Consider the following 24,619-nt stretch of genomic DNA (forward strand, 5'->3'; position numbering starts at 1 on the left):
TTTTGTTTACCAAAGGTGAAAGGAATAAATTCGAGAATTTTAGAAAAGTTGTGTGTTTATGTGAAAGAGTTTTTTCTGTTTTAAACAATCTCTATAGATTGTCTAAAGGTTTGGAATTGGCCAATTCCCTAAGCTCAAAAACGAAATAAAGTGGCAGTGTTTTTAGCATTTCATTTTAATTTATTACTTTTAATTCTTTCTTTATTTACATACATACATATGATTGTAAATATGTATATTAGGGTGGGTCGATTTAGCAATCGATATTGTGCCATCGATTTTTCAATAGCTTTTGTCATGAAGAAAAAAAATTTCCGCTACGACATATCAACAAAATAATTTTCGAAGCTCCCAAATTTCAGAAAAAGGAAAAAAAATTAGCTTTTTCTCAACTTTTATTTTTTAAGGTTTTTTAAATCGACTGATTTAATTTTTATTTAAATACTACCTTAAATATTAAAAAAAATCAGCAGATTTTATTACCCACTAAAAAGTCTTAAACTTGAAAAGCGACCAAGTGGGATTATAAGCCTAGGTGAGGACATACAAATACCGTTTTGAAAGATTTTGAAACATCCTCAAAATTTTGAAACAACTCACACATTTCTGGACCGATTTAAAAATTTTAAACAGTTACGGAAAAGCAAAGAACTAACCTTTCATAAAATTTGTAACTTACAAATGTGTCAAAAAATGCACGTCATTTTAAGTTTTCTTTCTAAACCCGTTAAAAAATTAAAATCCGACAAAAACTGACAGAGTTACTGGTCGTTAAGTTGACGAAAATCACGAGTTTTTATAATAACTTCTGAATTTGAGGGTGTTTCTGAAATATGTTTACACAATTTTTATGTACTCAACAAATTTCGCTCCAAATAAGTTTTATATATACCGAATTCATGTCACCAAATTTTATTATGATCGGTCCATAATTAGTCATAGCTCCCATATAAGACCCGATTCCGTAAAATACTTTAACGTTCATAAATCTCATAAAAATGTTGGTATACACATAAAATTCAACAAAAATAACTTTCATATAGACATAAACTACGACCTAATTTCATAGTGTCGGTCAATAATTGGTTATAGCTCACATAGAAGGCCCACTTCGAAAATCACTCTCGAATATAAATTATTGAATTTTTAAAAGAAAAATGTTACTTAGTGTAGGGTATTATATGGTCGGGCTTTACCGACCATACCTTCTTACTTGTTTGTTAAGGAAATTTGAAGATATTTATGGGAAAACGCATGGTGATAATAATAAAAAACATATGGAAAAATCATACGTTCGGGAACAGTACGTGCGCGACCAGGTAATTAAGCCAATTAAACAAAAAACAATAGAGATATTTTATTGTGTAAATACCGACTAGAGACCTACAGTAATACACTTTTAAAATAAATTAATCGCTTTTAAATATTCCGTTACATTTCGCAGATTTTTACACTTCACTACTGTCAGCTAAAGTTGACTTCTATTTTGCGTACGTTCGTTACCACATGTTTATAACTATCATTATGAAAACTTAAAGTCCATGGAATCCATCTTTTGTACTAAACATAGAGCTACCAAAATGCTATCAAATCGCAAAAAAAAAATGATAGGAAATGTTTTGTTTTCTATATTTTTTGGACATCAAATCGTACGAACGTACGTTCGTGACCCAGGTTATATACAGTTATACAGAAAATGTTTTGTATAAAATATAGTTAATACTATTACAAAAAATTTTCTAAGAAAAATATTGTTTTACACAACATTTTCAATGGAAAATACTTTTCTTCAAATCATACTTCAAAATAAAGCATACTGAAGTTATACACCGTATTTGAAACAATCTAATGGGTTCAGAATGACAAACTTAATACCCACCTTTTGGTGGAGTTTATAAAAACATGCATGGCTATATGTTTATGTTTACAATTTATTAAATTTAAAAGTTACAATACACTATCAAGTCAAACTTGTTCCTTAAAACATTATACATAGTAAATTATTTAATTTTTGGTTTCTAATTTTATAACAAAAATACATTATCTTCAATAAATTCTACTAATAATAATTTAATCATTTTGACTAGCCACGGCTGCTACTAGCGCTGCGCCTCTGCCAGAACCATCCTCTGAAAGCATCAAATCAAATTGTATTTTTGGATTGATTAATTTTTTAATGGCCGATCTCATGTAGGCATCAAATTTAGGATGAAATCTATACACCGAACCATCAATACCAACCACCACTTTGGGTTCGTTGATTCGATTTATTAAGCCACTTATGCCCACTGCCACCAAACTAGCTGCACGAATTGATACACATTCACAAATATAACGCAGTTTTTGACAATCTTCTACGGATGGCCTTTCAATGCCAAACAATTGTTTAATTATATGGCGAGTTTTCTTACACTCGGGAAATGTGTCAGCTTCAATGTCCGAAATCATACTAGTTTCGAAACATTCAGTTTCACTGGTTAATTTCTTAATAAATTCCTGTTTGTTTTGTGACAGTACAAATATTAAATTCTGTCCAATGGCATCGATTAATATTAAACGCACTAGGTCGCCCAAATACATTCCTGAAATACAAATAATATATATAAATTGGTTAGCAAACATTTAGGTAGATCGTAATTGTGTTTGATAATAATTTTATGATATTTTTTGTAGATACTATTGATCTATTGATACTATGAATTTTTTAAGCATATGACTAGCACAGTTGATAGTGACACACACCAGTATTCTAGTGAGTTCCACGTGGAATTTGAATGAAATACACCATGTTCATAAAAAAATTTATTTATTCAACAAATATATGGGAATTTTAGCATAGGCGTTAAAAACTGAATTTCGTTTGATGTGAGAAGTTACATATGTGCTTTTCCCAAAATCTCAAAAGTTTAAATCTCTATGTTATACAAATTTTACCTATATAACACATTAGAGGATTTATGAATCTTAGATAAGTAAATTTTGTGTATATCTTTTTATAACTGCTCTGAGAATGTTTAAGCTGGTATTTTCAAAATCTGTAATATTTTTCAACAGATTGCCTTTTATATCATTTAAGAAAGAATGCATTGCGTTTCCTTTATAATAAAATTAGAAAAGGAATATTAAATAATTACATATTCAAATTTGTCTCTCGTATTTGTCTAAAATTTTTTAAAAACACAAATTTTTTTGGATATATAATATGGATGTTATGTAAAAAAGTATGCAAAATCTATTTACGTCATCACAGTGAAGGCAATCGTAAATAATTGGAAATATGTACAAATAATTACACTGTCCAACAAATTGACACTTTTTGATTGGAACAGAATAGCGACCCTATAATTCTGAAAGTAGATAATTTTTGTAGAATAAACTTATACTCCACCTGGTCTGAATTTTTTTTACAGTGGGTCAAAGTTTTAATTTTTGGGTGTCATTTTTGTGGGGCTTTTATGGGGATAATTTATGTGGAGATCCTCTAGCTCCTCTCCTTAGGGCTAAATTTTACCCTTTTTTCGAGAAAAACAGAAAAAGTCCTTTCAAAAAGGATATTTAAGGATTAAAATACTCAACGAAAATTTCAGTGGGGGTCACCAAAGATACCAAAGATATAGATAAAGCTCTTTACACTTAATTATCAAAATTATACGCCACCCTTTTAAAAAAATCGCCAAAAATCTATTTATAATCCGAATGAGCTGATATTTAAAATATAAACAGTCCTGGAGAAGACCTACAAAAAACGTTCATACATATGTAAGTTATCACTTTTAGGTCAAGAGTTATTTAGGTTCATTTATTTATTTTTTTTTAATTTAGCTCGATCTTTTTTTAGTTTTTTATATAGGCTACGGATATTATTTTTTTTTTAAATATCGCCTATATTTGCGATAAAATTTCAAATACTACGTTCATATAGAAAGTTACAAGCACCCAAAGTTGGAACATGTAAAAATTACCGTATTTTTTAAGTTTTTTCCCAAAAAAGTTGTAGAAAAAAATTTCTTCGGGACTATATACAATATGTTTATGATCCGAAAAGAGAACCTAATGCAAAAGCGTTTAAAATAAAACTTGGCTAACTTAAGCGGACCTAGTCGCTCCCAGACCTATCTAAACTTCGACAATTTAAAAAAAAAAAATTAGGTTTGAGTAAAAAATTATAAAAAGGAAAAACACAGATCCTCGAAAATACTCCATGTTTGTATAGCCCTATATTTTATTTAAATACATATAAAGTTATTTTACTATAGCACGGTAAATAACGTCACAGTAGGCACTTTAAAAAACCCAGTTTTTGAAACACATTTTCCCCTTTTAGGAATTTTGGTATTTGAAATGAAAACTGTCAAAAATTATAATGCCATTGATTTAAGGACTTTTAGATCTACATTATTTCCAAATTTTGTTATATCTTTAACCGTTAAAAATTTACATTAATTAAAATTTTATATTTTTGTTCATGGAAAATCCGCATATTAAATTTTTTTAGTTTGTAAGGTAAATGACGTCCGAAAAATTCATAAAATTATTTTATTTCACTAAACTGTTAATTTTCAAGTGCTAAGGTTTTCACCAATACCAACTACTTATACAAAAAGGTTGTATTTATTCATCAGGAGCTCCACAAACCTTGCTACCTTTTGAAAAATGTTAACGTTTTTTTGATATATTCCATGGAAAATGTGTTTTGGAAAAAACGTTAAAAATACGGCCATTTTTACATGTTGCAACTTTGGATGCGTGTAACTTTTTATATGGACGCCAAATTGTTTTTGTAGTATTCGAAATTTTGTCGCACACAAAAAGTTTCAACATAAATATTATGATTTGATTTCAATTCATAACATTTATAAATAAATAAATAAATTTTCCTTGGAAAATTTTTTATTTATTTTTATGATTTTCAGCTACAAAATGAGCAAATATGCTTAATGTTTATGGATATTTTATTATGTTTAATGATATTTTTGAGTTTCAGATATTGTTGATTCATGTTAAAATATTGGCCAATATATGGCTATTAAGCAAATATTTTTAAATTAATTCATTAGATAATGCAATTATAATGCAATTTATTATAAAATATTATTAAATTTATGCAAAAAAAGCAAAAATTTCCGTCATGAACAATTTTATAATATTTATGAACATGTTCTTATTCTGAATGAAAAAAGTTTGGCAAAAAAAGTCAAGTTCGATTAATAATATTTATTACAAAATTCATTCCAATTCTTTTTTCTGTGCAAATATAGATATTTTAAAAAAAAATTTTTGAATCACCTTAGGCCCGACATATATAAAAAACGAAAAATAGATCGTGCTAAATTAAAAAAAAAATAAAAAATTTTCAAAAATTTTCGTAGAATATTTGAATCCTTTTTGAAAGGACTTTTTCGATTTTCTCGAAAAAGGGGTCAAATTGACTCATAGGGGGTTAAGATCTTGCACAAAAATGAACCCCGTAAAATTCCATAATATAACTCTAACCATAAGAATTCTCTCAGATAATAACTTAAAACATTTTTTTCAGTTAGTATAATGCTTCCATCAATCAAAAAATTAAAAATTTGACCCACTGTAAAAAAAATTCAGACCAGCTGGACTATAAGTTTATTCTACAAAAATTATCTACTCAACATGCTCTTTCTGAATTATAGGGTCAATATTATGTTCCAATCAAAAAGTCTTTTCTTGTGATATATTGGACTAAGCGCTTTTGCTTATCACTACAAAAGAACGACAAAAAACGAGATAACTGCAATTTTTTCTTTGTAATCAATGTATTTTTACTTATTGTACATTACTTCATTAAAATCTCAATTTCTAAAAAAAAGTGGACTTAGAGCCTTTGCATGTTAAACCAGCGATATTCCGAAAAGAAATTTGTGTGGGAAACGGTCCCTTTAAAAAGCTAAACATTTTAAAAAAAATTTATATAAATAAAATTGGAACAAAATAAGATACATCTCTTATTTTGTCCATATCTTTGGTACTTGATCAATTTTGCCGATTTTCAATACCAAACATTTCTGAAGACTATCTTGAGAAAATTTAATCTCCCTACGTCCTCTCTTTAATAATGAGAAAAAACAAATTGAAATTGAGAAATCCAAATTAATATTAAATTTATATTGAGAAAATACAAAAATATGTTCCATGGAAAAATCGCGTTTTATATTTGATATCGTAATAAAATCTAGTAAAATAAACTAGATTTTGTTTGAAATCATATTTAAACTATGGTACAATCAACCAGGGAGAATTATTAGGGAGAGTTGTCAATTAGTAGTTACCTTGTTATGTCAAACTACAGAAATATAAATTGAATATCTTCTTCTTCTTTATATATATAATTCTTCTGTACGTGTGTTAGTAACTGAACTCCTCCTTAACGGCTGCGCCGATTTCGATGAAATTTGTTGTGTGTGTTTGAGTGGGTCCTGGATGGTTTAGATTCACAATTGACCTATATAGGAACAATGGGCATGGCACCTCCCATACAAAGTAAAAATTTATTATTGCATATGTGGAGTCTTCATATAGTGGGACATTTCAAACTTTGTGTGAGCTATGGCAGAACAACGTTTGCCGGGACAGCTAGTATATACATATGTATATAAGAAATTTATTTAATTTATTACGTTTGCTTCAATTGTTTTTTCACTTTTCTTTAGACCATACAAATTAAAATTTTAGGGAAATTATAGTTGAGAACATACTTTCTAATAATTGTGCCTGGTTGATTCTGCCATGCTTATTTCATATTAATTTCAATTGGTATTATCTCAGTATTATTTTGACATTTAGAATTTTATGGCTTGGCTCACTAAATGCGAACGAACATTTTCTTTCTTATTTTATATTGAAAACAATAAAAAAAATCGGATTTATTTGTTCTTTTCAATATAAAATAAGAAAGATAATGTTCGTTCGCATTTAGTGAGACAGGCCCTTAATTTGTATTTCTATTTGTATTTTATCAATATTAATTTGGATTTTCTCAGTTTCAATTTGAAAAAAACTAAATGTTTAAACACTTTAGCTATATTTCAATTAAATATGTAAATAATAATTTTTAATAAATTTCTTACCGGAAATCATTTTCTCATACAGTTGAGTGCCGATATTTAGAGATTTTTTATCAATTATTTTGTCGTAATCTGTGCGAATAAAGTCTAATAGACCGCTATCGCCGAAAGCACCCCACTCGGTGTTTATTAAAACATTATTATTTGTTGTTTTATATTCTGGCTCCAGCAAATCGACAACCTCAACACGTTCCACATAGCAGGCATTGCAACCGGTGCCCACGATCACACCAATGCGACATTCAGGATTACGATGAGCACACGACATTAGAGTGCCAGTTGTGTCGTTAAGAATTGCCATTACATGGATTTCACAATCTCCTCTACGTGCAATGGCCTCCTTTAGTAAGCGACCCACATCTTCTTGTTCTACACCCGAACATTGGAATCCCTTGGTCCAACGCACCAAGAGGGCCTTGGTTAGACCAAGTTGGACGCATGGAAATGAGAATGTGAATCCCAATGGCAAGAGTTCATTACCCACTTTATGCTCTTCCACAAAAATAGATAAACAGTTAGCAATATGATCGAATAGTTGTTCTCCAGGACCCAACATTATTTCCTTGGGTATGGCATAAATCATTGATTCAACAACAGCCTCATGATGTCCTTTCAAAGTGACTAGTAAAACGCGAAAATTTGTGCCACCCAAATCCAAAGCTAAATATTTACCCACTTCATCGCCTGTGGGCAAATTCTGAACGTAGGTCACATAACACTTGGTATCCGCTTGACTGTGTTCGGTCTGTGACAAGCCCTTGCGTATTTCATTGCAAAAACGTTTAAACACTTCCTGTAACTGAGAGTCACTCAGTACTAATGGTTTAAGGAATTCCTTTAGACGTTCGTCGTGCATTGTTGCTACTTGTTGATGTATGTACTTTTCTTTTAAATTAGAAATTTGATTCGCGTAACACCCACCCCTTTTCTAACACTGTTCGTTTAAATTTGCAATTAATTAATAACAGAAATGCTTGTTTTTAGATTTTTGCCAATAATTCAATTAATTGATTGTTTTTATTTATTTCTTCCGTTGGGACGCTTTGTTGCGAAAGATCGCTGCCAGAACACTGTTACTGGTGGCAGTGAACACTAAATTGGTAAGAGTAGAATTTGTTTTCGCAAACTTATTCGCTGTCATTTTGAAATATGCCTTGACAAAGTTGGCTGGAATGATTTCACTTTGATAAGAGTTTATTTTCTAATTGTGTTGTATTTTCTTACAATTTGTTGTGTATATATTTTATAACTTTGCGTTGTGTTTTTATGAGCGTTATTAGTGTAGTTTATTTTATTTCAAAAGCTAGCTATTTTTGCTTCGTCGTACTTACTCTCTTTCTCCCATGAAAGGTGATAGAAAATGTATATTGTTGATAAGACAATAGAATCTAGCTATAGCCAACGTCAGTTAGTTTTTGCCAAATGATTGTGTTTGGAACAAACGTTATAATGAAAAAAATATTTGCTGTCTTTAAAGAAAAGCCAAATATCGAGCGATAAAATAAGAATTAAATCAAAATTTCCATTATACATAATGTTTGGTCGCTTATCGTTACCATTTGTTTCGCTTATCTAATTCGTATACCTTTCTTCATAAACGTATTTATCTCTGTTACATTTTTTTTTATTAAAATTATTCAAATAACAAAGAAATTTATAAAATTATAAAATACCCTTCCATTACCATTCAATTTTAAAAATCAGACTTTATTTCTTTAAAACTTGCTGGAATTATGTTAGAAAATGTTTGCCCAGCTAAATCTTTGTAATGATTTTTTATTATTTCCTAGTAGTCTTTTAGTGATTACAAAGTAATGACTTATTTATAATGTTTGTCACAACCATATTATGTGACAGCCATCATTGTCCATAATCATTAAATGATTACGGACAATCTTATAATCTAAAAATTCTATAAAGGTTAAATGAACTTAGTTTGTTATAAAGATATTTTGTTTAATTAATAATTAATTGATACAAATTGCGGTTAACCACAATTTATTTTAACTATATTTCAATTTTATGAAACGGTAACATTTTTTTCCAAATACTATAGATTTGATATTATAAAAATTCCGCAAATTGGTTTTGTAATTCGTTAACAAATTTGTTTTTTTTTTAAGTTTCTAAAGCCATTTCGTTATAAACATAGATTTTTTGTGCTAAAAACATTTCAGTACAATCAATGGCACTGTCGAAAATAGTTCTCTGTAGACATAGTTCGTAATAATTGTGTTTGACTGTATACAATTTTCTAAGCTCTGACAAATAATTTCAGAAATCTCTGAAAAATTATTCTTTCCAGATCTTTCTGAAACTTTCTGGTACACTTGCTAAGAATCTTAACGGATTAAAAAATTTTAATTACGATCAAATAGCAAAAGAACTATGGTCAGAATTATAAACTAGTATGACCAGTATTTATTCTCAAAGTATAAAACTATATTATTTAAAGTAAGTGTTACTTGTAAATTTCTGCGATTAATTCGTTGAATTTATGTAGATTTTTCACCATATAAAGATTATTTTGTTTGTTATTTTCAGCACCATTTGAATTCAACTGATTACTGAAAACAGACATTTGCATATAAATCTATCCCTTTTATTATTGATAATTAAAATTCGCATGTCCTGAATAAATTTAAAGATCGACGGACATCTTAAAAGGCTACATTTAAGCTTTCTAGAAAGCAGACTCAAACTTATTATTTTTACTATAATAATAAAACTATACTTATGATTTAATATTATAGATAATTTTTAAATCACCCCATCAGAAATTTAAATTTTACATATGTATATGAGCCTAACCCAATATTGGAAAATTTACTTTTTTCACGATTATATAGGAAAACTCATTGCAACAACGATCGGTAGTTTTAGGACTCAATTCTGGAATAAGTATTTCATATAATAAAATGCATGAAGTGCTATCAGATTATAAAATAAATATGTTGAAATAATAAAATATAATTTAGCGATAACTTTTTTGACCTAACAATCACTTAATTAACATTTGTATACAAATATGTAGGTATGAATGTATTTCTAATAAATTATTAACCGATTAAACGTCAGAGTCGAATAATTGAAAACATTTCCCATAGTACATAATAAAAATTTTGTATTAAAATGTCGTAAATATTTCTCTTTTTTATAAAATTTTGTAAAAGCATTTTATTCTTTATCTCTATTTGCAAATAACAGTTGTGAGAACATTTTAATTAAGTATTTTGTTTTTTTTCGCCAACTGTAGATAATCCAGACGATAACTACTGATTTGATTAATGAACGTTTGTTTAAATGAAATTCAATTTTAAATTATAACAAACATTTTAATGGAATCTTTATAGGAATTTTGCAGACTTTAGAACGAAATTATATTAATCATTAGAAACTATTTGTAATACAAGTGTATGTATAAATAGTAATACGTAGGTAGGTTATTCATAGACAGCATGTTTCCAACATATGTAGATTTTTAAACCAAACAAATTTCCAAAAGGGAAATTCCATTAATAAACTTTAAGGAAGTGGACTTTAGCATACAAAATACGATAGAACTACTATTCAGTAAGCTATTAAGGTTAGTGGAGATTTCGTTCTTGATTGGGGTGTTTTCCAGTATCAGTGGCTAGAGAGCTTCACTTTATTGAAACTCCAATATAAATATAATTGCCATTCTATGCTTTCTCTCATATGGTATGGCGTCGGAAGTCTTTAACATTATTTTTTTATGCTTCTGGAAGAAACAATAGAATACAAAATTTGTTCAAGGACATAAAGGACGAAAGGATCCTGAGATATTGTAGGTGCAGCTAAAATAAGGGCCTAGCAATACATTTAATGAACATTTATGTACCTTACCTGGATTATTGAATTGTTAACAATAAAATTATATATTTCTTTTAGTTTTTATACTTCACTTTGAAATGGTTAAGTACTCAAGGAAACGTGTTCTACGAACAACTGATCACAAAAATAAATAAAAAAATTTTAGTGTGGCCTGCTTGAAAAAAATCACGGTTTTTAGAACAAAAAACATGTTCAGCTAGCTGTATAAATGGTTGTAAGACGGCTGCACGCCAGGACCGAGGAGGTTAATAAAGGTTCTGGGCCCTATTCCACAAACAACGTGGCAAAGTGATAAGTGTTTCTGTTTCACAATATTCTTTGCAAACCTCACTTTGCACTAAGACAAATTTTGCAAAGTCTTTGCTCTCTTTGCAAAGTCTGTGCAAAGTGTTCCACAAAGCATTTAACCATCTTTGCATTTTAGGCGCATATTTTCCAATAATAAATGCCGCCCCCTACAAATTATACTTTAACATAAAATTTTAAATATTTTTATACCCTTCAGCTTCGTGAGAAGGGTATATATAAGTTTGTCATTCCGTTTGTAATTTCTACATTTTTCATTTCCGACCCTATAAAGTATATATATTCTGGATCCTTATAGATAGCGGAGTCGATTAAGCCATGTCCGTCTGTCTGTCTGTCTGTCTGTCTGTCTGTCTGTCTGTCTGTCCGTCTGTCTGTCTGTCTGTCTGTCTGTTGAAATCAATTTTCTGAAGGCCCCAGATATCTCCGGGATCCAAATCTTCAACAATTCTGTCAGACATACTTTCGAGAATTTTGCTATTTAAAATCAGCAAAATCCGTCCATAAATAACGGAGATATGAGCAAAAATCCGAGACAACCTCTGAAAATTTCATCAAAAAACACAATGTATTGCATGCTTTGACAAAAAAACAACAAAACGTATGTTTGGATGTGCAAGCTTTGTGTATTTTGTTTTTTTTTTTGTGTTTTGTTTCTTTTGGCGTTGTTGTTGTTTTTTATACAACTAAACTTTTGTTTGGTTGTGTGTTGGTTTTTTTGACAAAAAATCAACAAATCGTATGTTTGAATGTGCATGCTTTGCGTATTTTGTTTCTTTTGGCGTTGTTGTTGTTTTTTATACAATTAAACGTATGTTTGGATGTGTGTTGGTTTCATTGCCTTGCGTATTTTGTTTTTGTTTTTTCTTTTGGTGTTTTGTTTCGTTTGGCGTTGTTGTTGTTTTTTGTGTTCTTGATAAATTTAGGATGCTGTACGCTGAAAGTGGGCAATGTACATACATATATACTAATTATAAAAAATAATAATGCATCCACAACAAAGGTGAAGGGTATATAAGATTCGGCATAGCCGAATATAGCACTCTTACTTGTTAGATAAACAAAATTCCAAATTTTTTTTTTTTTAATTATACCCTTCATCTTCGTGAGAAGGGTATATATAAGTTTGTCATTCCGTTTGTAATTTCTACATTTTTCATTTCATTAATCGGAGTCGATTAAGCCATGTCCGTCTGTCTGTCTGTCTGTCCGTCTGTCTGTTGAAATCAATTTTCTGAAGACCCCAGATATCTTCGGGATCCAAATCTTCAATAATTCTGTCAGACATGCTTTCGAGAAGTTTGCTATTTAAAATCAGCAAAATCGGTCCACAAATGGCTGAGATATGAGGAAAAAACTAAGACAACCTCGATTTTTGACCTATATCTGGATTACTAAGTCATTAATATAGACAATATGGATATCTAATGATAGATATTTCAAAGACATTTGCAATGACGTATATAAGACCATAGTAAGTTCGACCTACAATGGGTCAAAATCGGAATAAAAAATTTTAACCCGAATTTTTTTTTTCACAAAAAAAAAAATTTAAAAAACTAAAAAAAAATTTTAAAATTTAAAATAACAATCGAAAAATTTTGTTTTCCAAAAAATTAAAAAAACAACTGGAAAAAAAATGTTGTTTACCTAAAAACATTTAAAATTTTGAAGTATAATTTGGTGAAGGGTATATAAGATTCGGCACAGCCAAATATAGCACTCTTACTTGCTTTCATTTAAATTTTTTTAAAATTTTTTTGTGACAAAAATTTTATGCCAAAAATGTTTTTCAAAATTTATTTTTTATTTTTTAAATTAAAGTTTTGTAGTCATGAAAAATTAATTCGGTCTCTAAAAATTAATTCGTCTTCACTATCGTCGAACAAAAATTCACGTCTTAATTTTTTTAAAGCTTGTTATAACTAACAATATGAATTTGTAAACCAAATTTTTGACAAACTTATCAAAATTTGTTTTGCAAAAATAGAATTTACAGTTTTTGTGGAACGAAACAGCATAATTATTTGAAAAGTCTTTGAACATTACACTTTTCAATATTAACTTTGCACTTTGAACAAGAGTACGTACGTGGAACAGAAATTGCAAAGACTTTGCAAATTACACTTATCAATTTCAACTCACTTATCGAAATGTATAATTCTGAGGAACATAAGGTTTTACAAATTTAGGAAAAATTTGAGAAGTGCAAAGTGAAAAGTTGATAAGTTGTTTTGTGGAATAGAGTCCTGGTTTTCTATTAAACCACAGATACATTACAGCTCTAGTTGATGTCACGAAAGATATTGGATGTGAACTCCTTGATCACTCTAAGGCTTTTCGTTACTGTAATGAAATTTCAAAGTGCTTATTATATATGGGGCATTTCATGTCAAGTGAACCAACTTTTGAAATCGATGTCTTCCGATCGGGATGAAATTTGCACCAAGGTTAGCTCTATTGGATAGTAACTCAGACACAATTTTTCAACAACATCGGTCGAGAACTCTCTGAGTTATAGGGGGTAAAATTTTGACAATTTGGTCAAACAGGGGTTTTTTCTTATCCATGTAACTTATTACCTATTGTTCTTAGCAAAATGTGTCCCAAATAGTATAGATAGCTATTTCTTCGATCTTTCGAAAAAAAATATTTAAAAAAAAAAATAAAAAATTTTTAATATTTTTTTCCGAAATCAAAAACTTTTTTGACTTTTTTTTAAAATTTTTTTTTTTTTTTTTTTTTTTTTTTTTCTTAAAATAAAGTTTAGATATTTTCCTTGAACACCTACTTGGTCGCTTAGTGGGATGCGAGTGGGATATCTATCAAAATAAATATTTTGTAACTCAAAACATAAAATTTTTGACTTTTTTTGCAAAATCAAAAACTTTGTTGACTTTTTTTTTTTCAAAATGGACCCTTTTTTAATCTTTTTTTTTAGGTCAAACAAAAGCTTAGATATTATCCTTGAAGACCCTTTTGGTCGCTTAGTGGGATGCGAGTGGGATATCTATCAAAATAAATATTTTTTAACTCAAGACTTACAATTTTTGACTTTTTTTTTTTCAAATACGATTTTTTTTCCAAATGGGCCCTTTTTTTAAAATTTTTTTTGTAGTCAAAAGAAAGCTTAGGTCCATTCCTTTAAGATATTTTTAGTCCCTTAGTGGGATGCGAGTGGGATATCTATCAAAATAAATATTTTGTAACGCAAGACATACAATTTTTTAATTTTTTTTTGCAAAATCAAAATTTTTTTCCAATATGGGCCCTTTTTTAATTTTTTTTTTTGCTCAAAAGAAAGCCTAGGTCCATTCCTTTAAGATATTTTTAGTCCCTTAGTGGGATGCGAGTGGGATATCTATCAAAATAAATGTTTTAACACAAAAATTGTATGTCTTGAGTTACAAAACATTTATTTTGATATATATCCCACTCGCATCCCACTAAGCGATCAAAACCATCTTAAAGGAATAGGCCTAAGCTTTCTTTATAGCAAAAAAAAAAAATTACAAAAAGGGCCCATTTTAAAAAAAAGTCAAAAAAGTTTTTGATTTTGCCAAAAAATCAAAAATTGTATATCTTGAGTTACAAAATATTTATTTTGATAGATATCCCACTCGTATCCCACTAAGGGACCTAAAATATCTTAAAGGAATGGACCTAAGCTTTCTTTTGACTAAAAAAAAATTTTTAAAAAAGGGCCCATTTTGAAAAAAAATTCGAATTTGCAAAAAAAAAGTCAATAATTGAATGTCTTGAGTTACAACATTTTTATTTTAATAGATATCCTACTCACATCTTCCTAAGTGACAAAATAGGTCTTAAAGGAAAAGACCTAAGCTTTCTTTTGAGCAAAAAAAAATTTTTAAAAAAAAGTCCCATATTGGAAAAAAATTTCGATTTTGCAAAAAAAAATTAAAAAATTGTTACAAAATATTTATTTTGATAGATATCCCACTCGCATCCCACTAAGGGACTAAAAATATCTTAAAGGAATGGACCTAGGCTTTCTTTTGAGCAAAAAAAAAAAATTAAAAAAGGGCCCATATTGGAAAAAAATTTTGATTTTGCAAAAAAAAATAAAAAAATTGTATGTCTTGCGTTACAAAATATTTATTTTGATAGATATCCCACTCGCATCCCACTAAGGGACTAAAAATATCTTAAAGGAATGGAACTAAGCTTTCTTTTGACTACAAAAAAATTTTAAAAAAAGGGCCCATTTGGAAAAAAAATCGTATTTGCAAAAAAAAAAGTCAAAAATTGTAAGTCTTGAGTTAAAAAATATTTATTTTGATAGATATCCCACTCGCATCCCACTAAGCGACCAAAAGGGTCTTCAAGGATAATATCTAAGCTTTTGTTTGACCTAAAAAAAAAGATTAAAAAAGGGTCCATTTTGAAAAAAAAAGTCAACAAAGTTTTTGATTTTGCAAAAAAAGTCAAAAATTTTATGTTTTGAGTTACAAAATATTTATTTTGATAGATATCCCACTCGCATCCCACTAAGCGACCAAGTAGGTGTTCAAGGAAAATATCTAAACTTTATTTTAAGAAAAAAAAAAAAAGAAAAAAAAAGAGAAAAAATTTAAAAAAAAAGTCAAAAAAGTTTTTGATTTCGGAAAAAAAATATTAAAAATTTTTTATTTTTTTTTTTAAATATTTTTTTTCGAAAGATCGAAGAAATAGCTATCTATACTATTTGGGACACATTTTGCTAAGAACAATAGGTAATAAGTTACATGGATAAGAAAAAACCCCTGTTTGACCAAATTGTCAAAATTTTACCCCCTATAACTCAGAGAGTTCTCGACCGATGTTGTTGAAAAATTGTGTCTGAGTTACTATCCAATAGAGCTAACCTTGGTGCAAATTTCATCCCGATCGGAAGACATCGATTTCAAAAGTTGGTTCACTTGACATGAAATTCCCCATATATAATTCTTCTGTACGTGTGTTAGTAACTAAACTCCTCCTTAACGGCTGGGTCGATTTCGATGAAATTTGTTGTGACAATTGACCTATATAGGAACAATGGGCATGGCACCTCCCATACAAAGTAAAAATTTATTATTGCATATGTGGAGTACTATTATAGTGGGAGTCTTCAAACTTTGTGTGTGCTATGGCAGAACAACGTTTGCCGGGACTGCTAGTTCAATATATTTATTAAAATTAAAATAATATTTATTATTAAATTATACTTAAAACTAATATTTCGTGGTAAAACAGTGTTATTTTTGCACCCTTTTAACATAAACTAGTCATATCCTTTTGACCTTGAGCTCATATGCACACAGTTTTAGCTTCACCATATCCGCAAGATTTTAAATTGGTAAAGAAATAAACAAAAATTCTTAAAATTTTCTTGGTAATACGAATAATTCGTTAATAATGTTATCCTTTGTAGATTTCATATCCCTGAATCTACTACACCATTTCCAATTGTATTTCAGAAGTTTCTAATTGTATTTCAGAAATTTCCAATTGAATTTCAGAAATTTCTAATTATATTTCAGAAAATTCCAATTCAATTTCAGAAATTTCCATTTATATTTCAGAAATTTCCATTTATATTTCAGAAATTTCAAATTATATTTCAGAAATTTCTAATTATATTTCAGAATTTTCTAATTATATTTCAGAATTTTCCATTTATATTTCAGAAATTTCTAATTGTATTTCAGAAATTTCCAATTGTATTTCAGAATTTTCCAATTGTATTTCAGAAATTTCCATTTGTATTTCAGAATTTTTATTTTATACTTAAAAAGTTTCCAATTGTATTTCAGAATTTTCCAATTGTATTTCAGAATTTTCTATTTGTATTTCAGAAATATCCATTGGTATTGCTATTAGAATTTTCTGAAATACAAATGGATTTTCTGAAATACAATTGGAAAATTCTGAAATACAATTGGAAACTTTTTAAGTATAAAATAAAAATTCTGAAATACAAATGGAAATTTCTGAAATACAATTGGAAATTTCTGAAATACAATTAGAAATTTCTGAAATATAAATGGAAAATTCTGAAATATAATTAGAAAATTCTGAAATATAATTAGAAATTTCTGAAATATAATTGGAAATTTCTGAAATATAAATGGAAATTTCTGAAATATAAATGGAAATTTCTGAAATTGAATTGGAATTTTCTGAAATATAATTAGAAATTTCTGAAATTCAATTGGAAATTTCTGAAATACAATTAGAAACTTCTGAAATACAATTGGAAATGGTGTAGTATTAACATTAAATTATTTTATTGTAACAGTAAATTATTGTATTGTAACAAGTTTTTAGTCATTTTTAATAATTGTTTTCTATAAAAATTTACAAATCTAGTCAGTTTTCTTAAAGTTGCATTTATTTGCTCTCTCAAATTTACCACTGTTTTTACTAAAAATTTTATAATTATCCTTACGTGCAAAAATATTGGACAAAATGTCATACAATAATTGACTATGACGATAAAGAATATAAAACAAGTAAGGAAGTATGGTCGGTCAAGCCCGACCATATAATTCCCTACACTAAGTAAAAGAGCAAAAACAGTTTTCTTTTAAAATTTCAATAATTTATATTTTTGAGTGATTTTCGGAAGTGGGCCTTATATGGGGGCTATGTCCAATTATGGACCGATCACCATGAAATTAGGTCGTGTGATTTATATCTATATTAAAGTTAAGTATGTTGAATTTTGTGTGTGTACCAACATTTTTAAGCGATTTATGCACGTTAAAGTGATTTTCGGAAGCGGGTCTATAGGGGAGCTATGACTAATTATGGACCGATCGTAACAAAATTTGGTGACATGGTGGTGTAGGGTATAAATAGCAGATGGGGAGAATTGGATTCAGTTATAAGAAAAATAATACCAGTTGAAGATCACATAACATAGCGTTGCATTTATTATGCTGGTACTGTACATATATGTAATAGTAACTTAATCAATCAGTATTTAATATTGTTTCTTAATATTTTAAATTTGAGGGGTTTTTTCTTTATTTCCCGATCTACAAGCTCAAATAGATTTTCTATGGGGTTGAGATTGCGGTATTGTGGCAGCCACTCCAAAACTTTCACATTGTTGTTGTTTAAAAAGTTTCTTGCTAAGACACCTGTGTGCTTAGGGTTATTGTCGTGTCGAAATATAATACCTGGGGCCATTTTTTCACAAATATGTGGTAGCAAATATGTTGTTGCAGTATCAGACATTCATATTTCCTTAATTTTTTATTATAGGACCAACATCATAATTAAGAAATAAATGAGCTACGTTCAATCTTATATGAATATTATTTCTTATCCTACACCATTATTGATCCACCGCCATGTTTGAAACAGTTGGTAATTGATATTGAGGAGAATATTTTTGTTTTGGTGGACTGAGTACGTAGTTTTTTCCATTTGAGCCAAATAAATTAAATTAGCTTTCGTCGCTCCACAACACTTTGGCCCACTGCTTCTTTGACCAATAAATATACCGTTTCGCAAAGTCCAGGAGTTTCTTATTATTGACTTTATTTATGAATGGTTTCTTTCTTGGCGGGCGAATTCAGTTTTAACAGTTTTAACAAATTTAATTCAACTTTAACGCTACGTCTAGCAGTGCTGTAAAGTTTTTAATAAATCAAAGGAAAATGAAGCTGTACAGGTACCTTTATAACAGAAGTCAAACTTGAGTCTGAATACATTTACTTTCAAATTATAAAATTTAATTGCGAATAATTAACAAAAATCTCAAAACCCACAAATTATTGACTCCGCATCAATTATTGGGCTAAAACAAAACGGTCATAGCTAAAAATATTTGGTGCAATTTTATTCAACAAATTGACCACCTAAAATTTTAGAAGAAAACTAAATTGTATAATTTGAAAGTAAATTTTTAATTAGGCTTAAGTTCATTATAATTAATCTGGAATAATTTAAAGAATATTAATTTTTAGACAATTGGCAAATTGAAATGCATTTTCTACCATGCCAAGGGCGACATCAACAATAAATTATTTTCAATAATTTTTATTATATTAAGGCTATTCATTTCAAAAAAATGGAAAATTACATTCTGATTTTTTTACATTTTTACACAACAAAAACTTGAAAAAATTCCACAAAAAAATACATTTTTTTTGATTTTTTTCTTGTTTTTGTTTTTTAAAAGTGTAAAAGAATCAGACTGTTATTTTCCATTTTTTTTTAAATGAATACCCTCATTGTTTTAGTTTTTACATTTTACTATAATGTTTTATTTTTTATATAATTATTTTAAATGCGTTTTATTATTAATTAAAAGCACACAAACTAATCGTTTAATGTTTTTTTAAAAAAAAAAAAAATTGTTAATGGTCAGTACAGTATTTGTAATAAAAGATACCACAATATATTTGGTTCGCTGGTAAAATAGTAATTCAAAGAAAACAATAATAATAATAATTATAAACATCTATAAAAACAACTTATCTTTATTGCAAAAATGTTATTCCATTAGTTTAACCTTCAAATAAATAGTGTGTCGTACATGTAAAACAACAAAGAACTACAAATACATATTTATTTGTTTAAGGAAAACGAAGTAACAAATAAATATCTTGAATGCATTAGGCGAATAAATCTTTTTAAGACTGCACTTAATCTCTTTATACAATTGTATTATTACATATTTTGTTTTTAATTTATAGTTTGTTTTTATTTTTGTTGTTGGAGTTTAATTTTTCGTTATTTTTGCTGATTAAAAGAAAAGATAGAAATAAATACAGTTTTTGTGTAAAATTCTCTTATCAGTTGACTTTCTGAGAGATTTTCACACATTTGTGTAGTTTTGCAAAAAATAATAAAAATAACAACAACAAAAAGGAACATTTGCACTGATCATAAAATGATTTTGAATTTAATTGTTTAACTAATTATTTTATAATTTTTTATAAACTTTTAAACTACAGTAGAAACTCGAAAATAGTGGGAGACGAAACTTGGAATTGTGGAACATTGAGAACAAAGTTCTGAAATATATATCTACAGTTCGAATAATATGATTTTGTATTTAAATCAAAAACTTCCTAATGCTAAGTTCTAAACATAGGTTTATATGATTAATTTTTAAACAAAAAATTCATTAAAAATTGCGACTTGTAATTTGTAATTTGTATATTATGCGTCTAACTATTACTGGACTAATAAATAGTAAATATATGTATGTCTAAATAAACTCTAATGTCTTGTTATTTTAAGAGATTATGTTAACAATTTTATAATAATATCATTATCAATATCTGTAATTACAAATATACATACATACATATATTGTTTTTCCTTTTTTCAGTTTCTGCTAAAGATGCATTCAGTTTTGTAGATGAGATGCGACAAGCTGCTCAACAGGCACAGAATATCAGCAATTTTATTTATGAGCCAACATCTGGTCTATATTACGACCAGAAATCTGGTTACTATTACAATGCGGTATTTAAAGCCCTTCTATAGTTAACCAATTTAACCACATCTCATTCACTTATATAATATTAAATGTATTTTTTTGGTAATTTAGGAGTATGGCCTCTATTATGATGGCAATAATGGATGTTATTATAGTTATAATCAAGAAAAGGACTGCTACGAATTTCACTCACAAGTACAAGTACAACCGACAGCCCCGGCGAAAAAGGTATGGTTTCAAATCAGAATGCAGCGAATAATATTTAGATTCTTATGCGACTAAACTTATGCGTGTTTAAGTGAAACTGTGAACGCAGTTATTTGGAATATTCTCGAAACAAGTAAAATCTAAAAATAATTCGCCAGCCTTGTTGTCTTCATTAATCACATTTTCTGTTAATAAAATCCATTATAATATCTTCTATTAACACTGTTTTTGCCATGATATTTTATTTTAACACAAATCCCAAATGTAATTTATTTGAATTGTCTTGTTACTCGTTGATTTGACTTTGTTTCAGGATTCCAACGATGATGGCAGCTTGTTTGAGAATTATGTAAATGATTCACTTTTAAAGCGTTTTTCAAAACTTAATATAGACCGAATGCGTAAAAATGCATTAGGTAAGAGTTAAAGACCAGAATGTACGATGAAAACGCGGATTTCTTTTCTACTGTTGCAGGGGGACGATAATGACGATGGTGATGGTGATGATGATGTTGACGAAGTTGTTTTCGATGAATTTGGTGTTGTCACTGACCGTACAAAACTGAAGAGGCTGCGCGAAGAAAAAGTCAAACAAAAACAGGAAAAGGAGCGTAAATTTAAAAAGAGATCATCGAAGGATAAGGATAAAGACAAGGAACGCAAGCACAAGAAATCATCACATAAAAAACATAAACGTTCCAAAAAACATACTGCATCTAGTGACGGCGATTCCGGCAGTGAGGACGCTCATAAAGAGAAACGTAAATCTCGAGTGGACTTTGAAGATGGCGAACTTCCTACCTCAAGTTCAAGTAGTAGTAGTGATAGTGAAAGTGATTCCGAGGATGAAAAAAGTAAAGTGCCCATATTTAAAAGTAGTGGAAGATTCCAAGGTAATATATACTTACATATATCTAATACACTTAATCTAATTCGTAAGGAAAAGAAATTCGCGTTAGATAAGAAGTTAGTACAGTATTTATATTAAAAATTTTGCTTTCATACTTTTTAGATATTGCCAAAAAATATCCCCCCTCCCTACGACTCGTTGTGCAAGAGACTAATTTGGATGACCTGAAAGTGGGAAATCTTAGTTTGATTACTTTTAAGGGTGGAAGTTTAGGACGTGAAGGAAATCATGATGTCATAATACCAGATGTTAATGTTTCAAAGGTATATAATAGTCTAATAATGATTTTGCGTTTGTTAACTCCATATTTACTTACTCAATTTTTTTTTAATTAATTCATTTAGTTTCATTTAAAATTTACCTATGACACCAAACAGTCGATATATAAATGTGTCGATTTGGGTTCTCGCAATGGTACCATTCTAAATGGTACTCGTATGTCGGTATCTAAAACAGAAAGCGAATCGTATGACTTGGTACATGGCAGTGTCATACAAATTGCTCAAACTAAACTCCTATGTCACATACACGAAGGCAATAGTACTTGTGGTTTGTGTGAACCGGGTCTCTTAATAGAACCCCAACAACGCGAGGTTTCATCTGGATCGGCAGTTGTACTTTCTCACAAAGAACAGTTAAAGAAAATCCAAAAGAAATACGGCTTGGAAAATGAAAGTAAGTCAACTTATTTAAATATTTCAGTTACAGTTTACAAGTTATCTTTCATGTTATCACAGAGTTTGTTGATTCAAAACAAAACAATGCGGCTGGTGGTAATGGTGGAGCTGGAGGTAGTGGAGCATGTAGCAGTAAGAATAGTAAAAGCAGCTACCAAGATCGTGCTGCTAGCAGACGCTTGAAAGTTGGCAGTAGTACAGATAAAGAGAAAACACAAACTGCTTCTGTTGATACGTAAGATTATTTTATTTTCTAAGCATTTTATCTTTAAGCAATTCACTTACGTCTGCTTTTTATTACTCAGTGCAATTTCAAGTGACAACAAAGGTTTTAGAATGCTTTCCAAATTGGGATGGAACAAAGGTGAAGCTTTGGGTAAAACTCAAGAGAGCGGAGGTCTCTTAGAACCGGTATGTCTAAATTAAGCTTAAAATAACTTTTATAGTATTATATATTTGCTTGTGTTTCTTTTTTTTCTCTTAAGATTAATGTTGAATCGAATTCTGGCCTCAAGGGACTAGGCTGCGATGATCCTACTGCCGGTATAGCTTTAACTGTGTCAGACAAAAAGAAATTAGAGTTAATGAAAAAGACCAAGGAGCGCTATCAAAAGGCAGACATTTTTAGTAATATTTATGATAGCAATTAAACGTGAATGTTTATATATTCAAATATATGTATGTATTTACATACATACATCTATGTATGTACGTTTTTATTTGTATCCAGTGTACAACCGATTTGTTTGTTACTTACAATATAAAGAAATTAATTTTTATTCTCAATAAATATTAAATATCGTAAAAACTTTGCAGGATTTTTTGAACAAATGGATTTTGTAAAATTTATTATCGTTATCAAATTTGGCAAAACAAAGTGAAGAAATGACAGACAGATTTTGCTTCAAAAATATGGCCGTTATCAACAGTCAAAGTTTGGAAGTCCCTATTGGAAGACCCTTTACAACAATGATAACGATAAATGAACATACAACACTTATACAGAAACACAAAAGTATATCAAAAAAAAACGGTTTATTTCGCATATTTAGAAGAAATGTCGAATTACTTCTTCTAAAATATACTAATAAATTATACATATAATTTATCTGAAATATAATTTGGTCTTTATGTTCCATTCTGAGGGTACTATATTTTAAATCTCTATAAATAAAAATCAAATGTCATTAGTTGGTAATTGCATCAGTTGAGAACGGCTCGACCGATTTAGACAATTTTTTTTAAAAAATGTTGGTCATAGTCCAACTTAGGTTTTTACGTAATGAAAAATTACGTGGTTTCACTTTTTTCGATTTATCTAAAATCGGAAAACGGCTACACCGATTTGGCTAATTTTTTGTTTAAATGTTCGTAGTTATCCAATTTATGTTTTTACTGAAGTAAAAATTGACCACGCCTACTTTTACGCCCACTTTTTTCGATTTATCTAAAATCGAAAGTGAAATTGTTCATGTTAGCGATTGTCGAATTTCATGAGAAAAATATAAAATTTTACAATATAAACCTGCGTTTTACACGCTTGAACGTGAAATTCTTTTATTATTAACTGCTTTATTAAAATATGAAATTAAAATTATTAATTAAAATTCGAAAACGAGATTACGAAAAAATATCAATGGAAATAAAATTACTCATTCGTTGTCATACAAAAAAATGAATTTAGAGGATGCAAACACATTTTTTATATAAGGGGATTCCCCAAACGTTTAATCCAATAAGCGTTTAATTAAGAAAAGGAGCTCGATCTCTGATCACTCATATTTCTGGCCATAAATCAATTTTTTATATAAAAACCCACAATAAGTATATTTGCTAATAACTTGGCCAATATGCGTTTAATTAGGAAAAGGAGCTCGATCTTTTTATATAAAAACTCACATATCTAAATTCGCTAATAACTTGGCCAATAAGCGTTTAATCAAGAAAAGCAGCTCGATCTGTGATCACTCATATTTCTGGCCATAAATTGATTTTTTTATATTAAACTCACAATAAATAAATTTGCTAATAACTTGGCCAATAAGCGTTTAATCATGAAAAAGAGCTCGATCTGTGATCACTCATATTACTGAACAGAAATCTATTTTTTATATAAAAATTCAAAATA

At 28.9% G+C, this 24,619-nt stretch overlaps 2 protein-coding genes across 2 annotated transcripts in view; one reads left to right on the top strand and one right to left on the bottom strand.

The window, feature by feature from the left end:
* The window catches only part of LOC135959946 (angiogenic factor with G patch and FHA domains 1), a 28,364-nt gene extending 5,166 nt beyond the window's left edge, over window positions 1–23,198 (top strand). The window contains exons 3-10 of the mRNA XM_065511099.1: window positions 20,587–20,723; window positions 20,809–20,925; window positions 21,380–21,797; window positions 21,917–22,077; window positions 22,159–22,489; window positions 22,552–22,726; window positions 22,797–22,902; window positions 22,977–23,198. Coding sequence (XP_065367171.1) covers window positions 20,587–20,723; window positions 20,809–20,925; window positions 21,380–21,797; window positions 21,917–22,077; window positions 22,159–22,489; window positions 22,552–22,726; window positions 22,797–22,902; window positions 22,977–23,141 — 1,610 coding nt within the window. The 3' untranslated portion in view covers window positions 23,142–23,198. The remainder of the gene's footprint in view (window positions 1–20,586; window positions 20,724–20,808; window positions 20,926–21,379; window positions 21,798–21,916; window positions 22,078–22,158; window positions 22,490–22,551; window positions 22,727–22,796; window positions 22,903–22,976) is intronic.
* On the bottom strand, window positions 1,912–8,251 carry Hex-C (Hexokinase C). The gene is made up of 2 exons (XM_065511098.1): window positions 7,098–8,251; window positions 1,912–2,582 (listed from the first exon to the last, which is right to left on the bottom strand). Exons 1-2 carry the CDS (start codon window positions 7,948–7,950, stop codon window positions 2,071–2,073), a joined length of 1,365 nt encoding a protein of 454 aa, XP_065367170.1. The 5' UTR covers window positions 7,951–8,251; the 3' UTR covers window positions 1,912–2,070.
* Window positions 23,199–24,619: the final 1,421 nt, after the last annotated feature.

The sequence above is a fragment of the Calliphora vicina genome, chromosome 5 (assembly GCF_958450345.1).
Source record: "Calliphora vicina chromosome 5, idCalVici1.1, whole genome shotgun sequence".
Lineage (NCBI taxonomy): Eukaryota > Metazoa > Arthropoda > Insecta > Diptera > Calliphoridae > Calliphora > Calliphora vicina.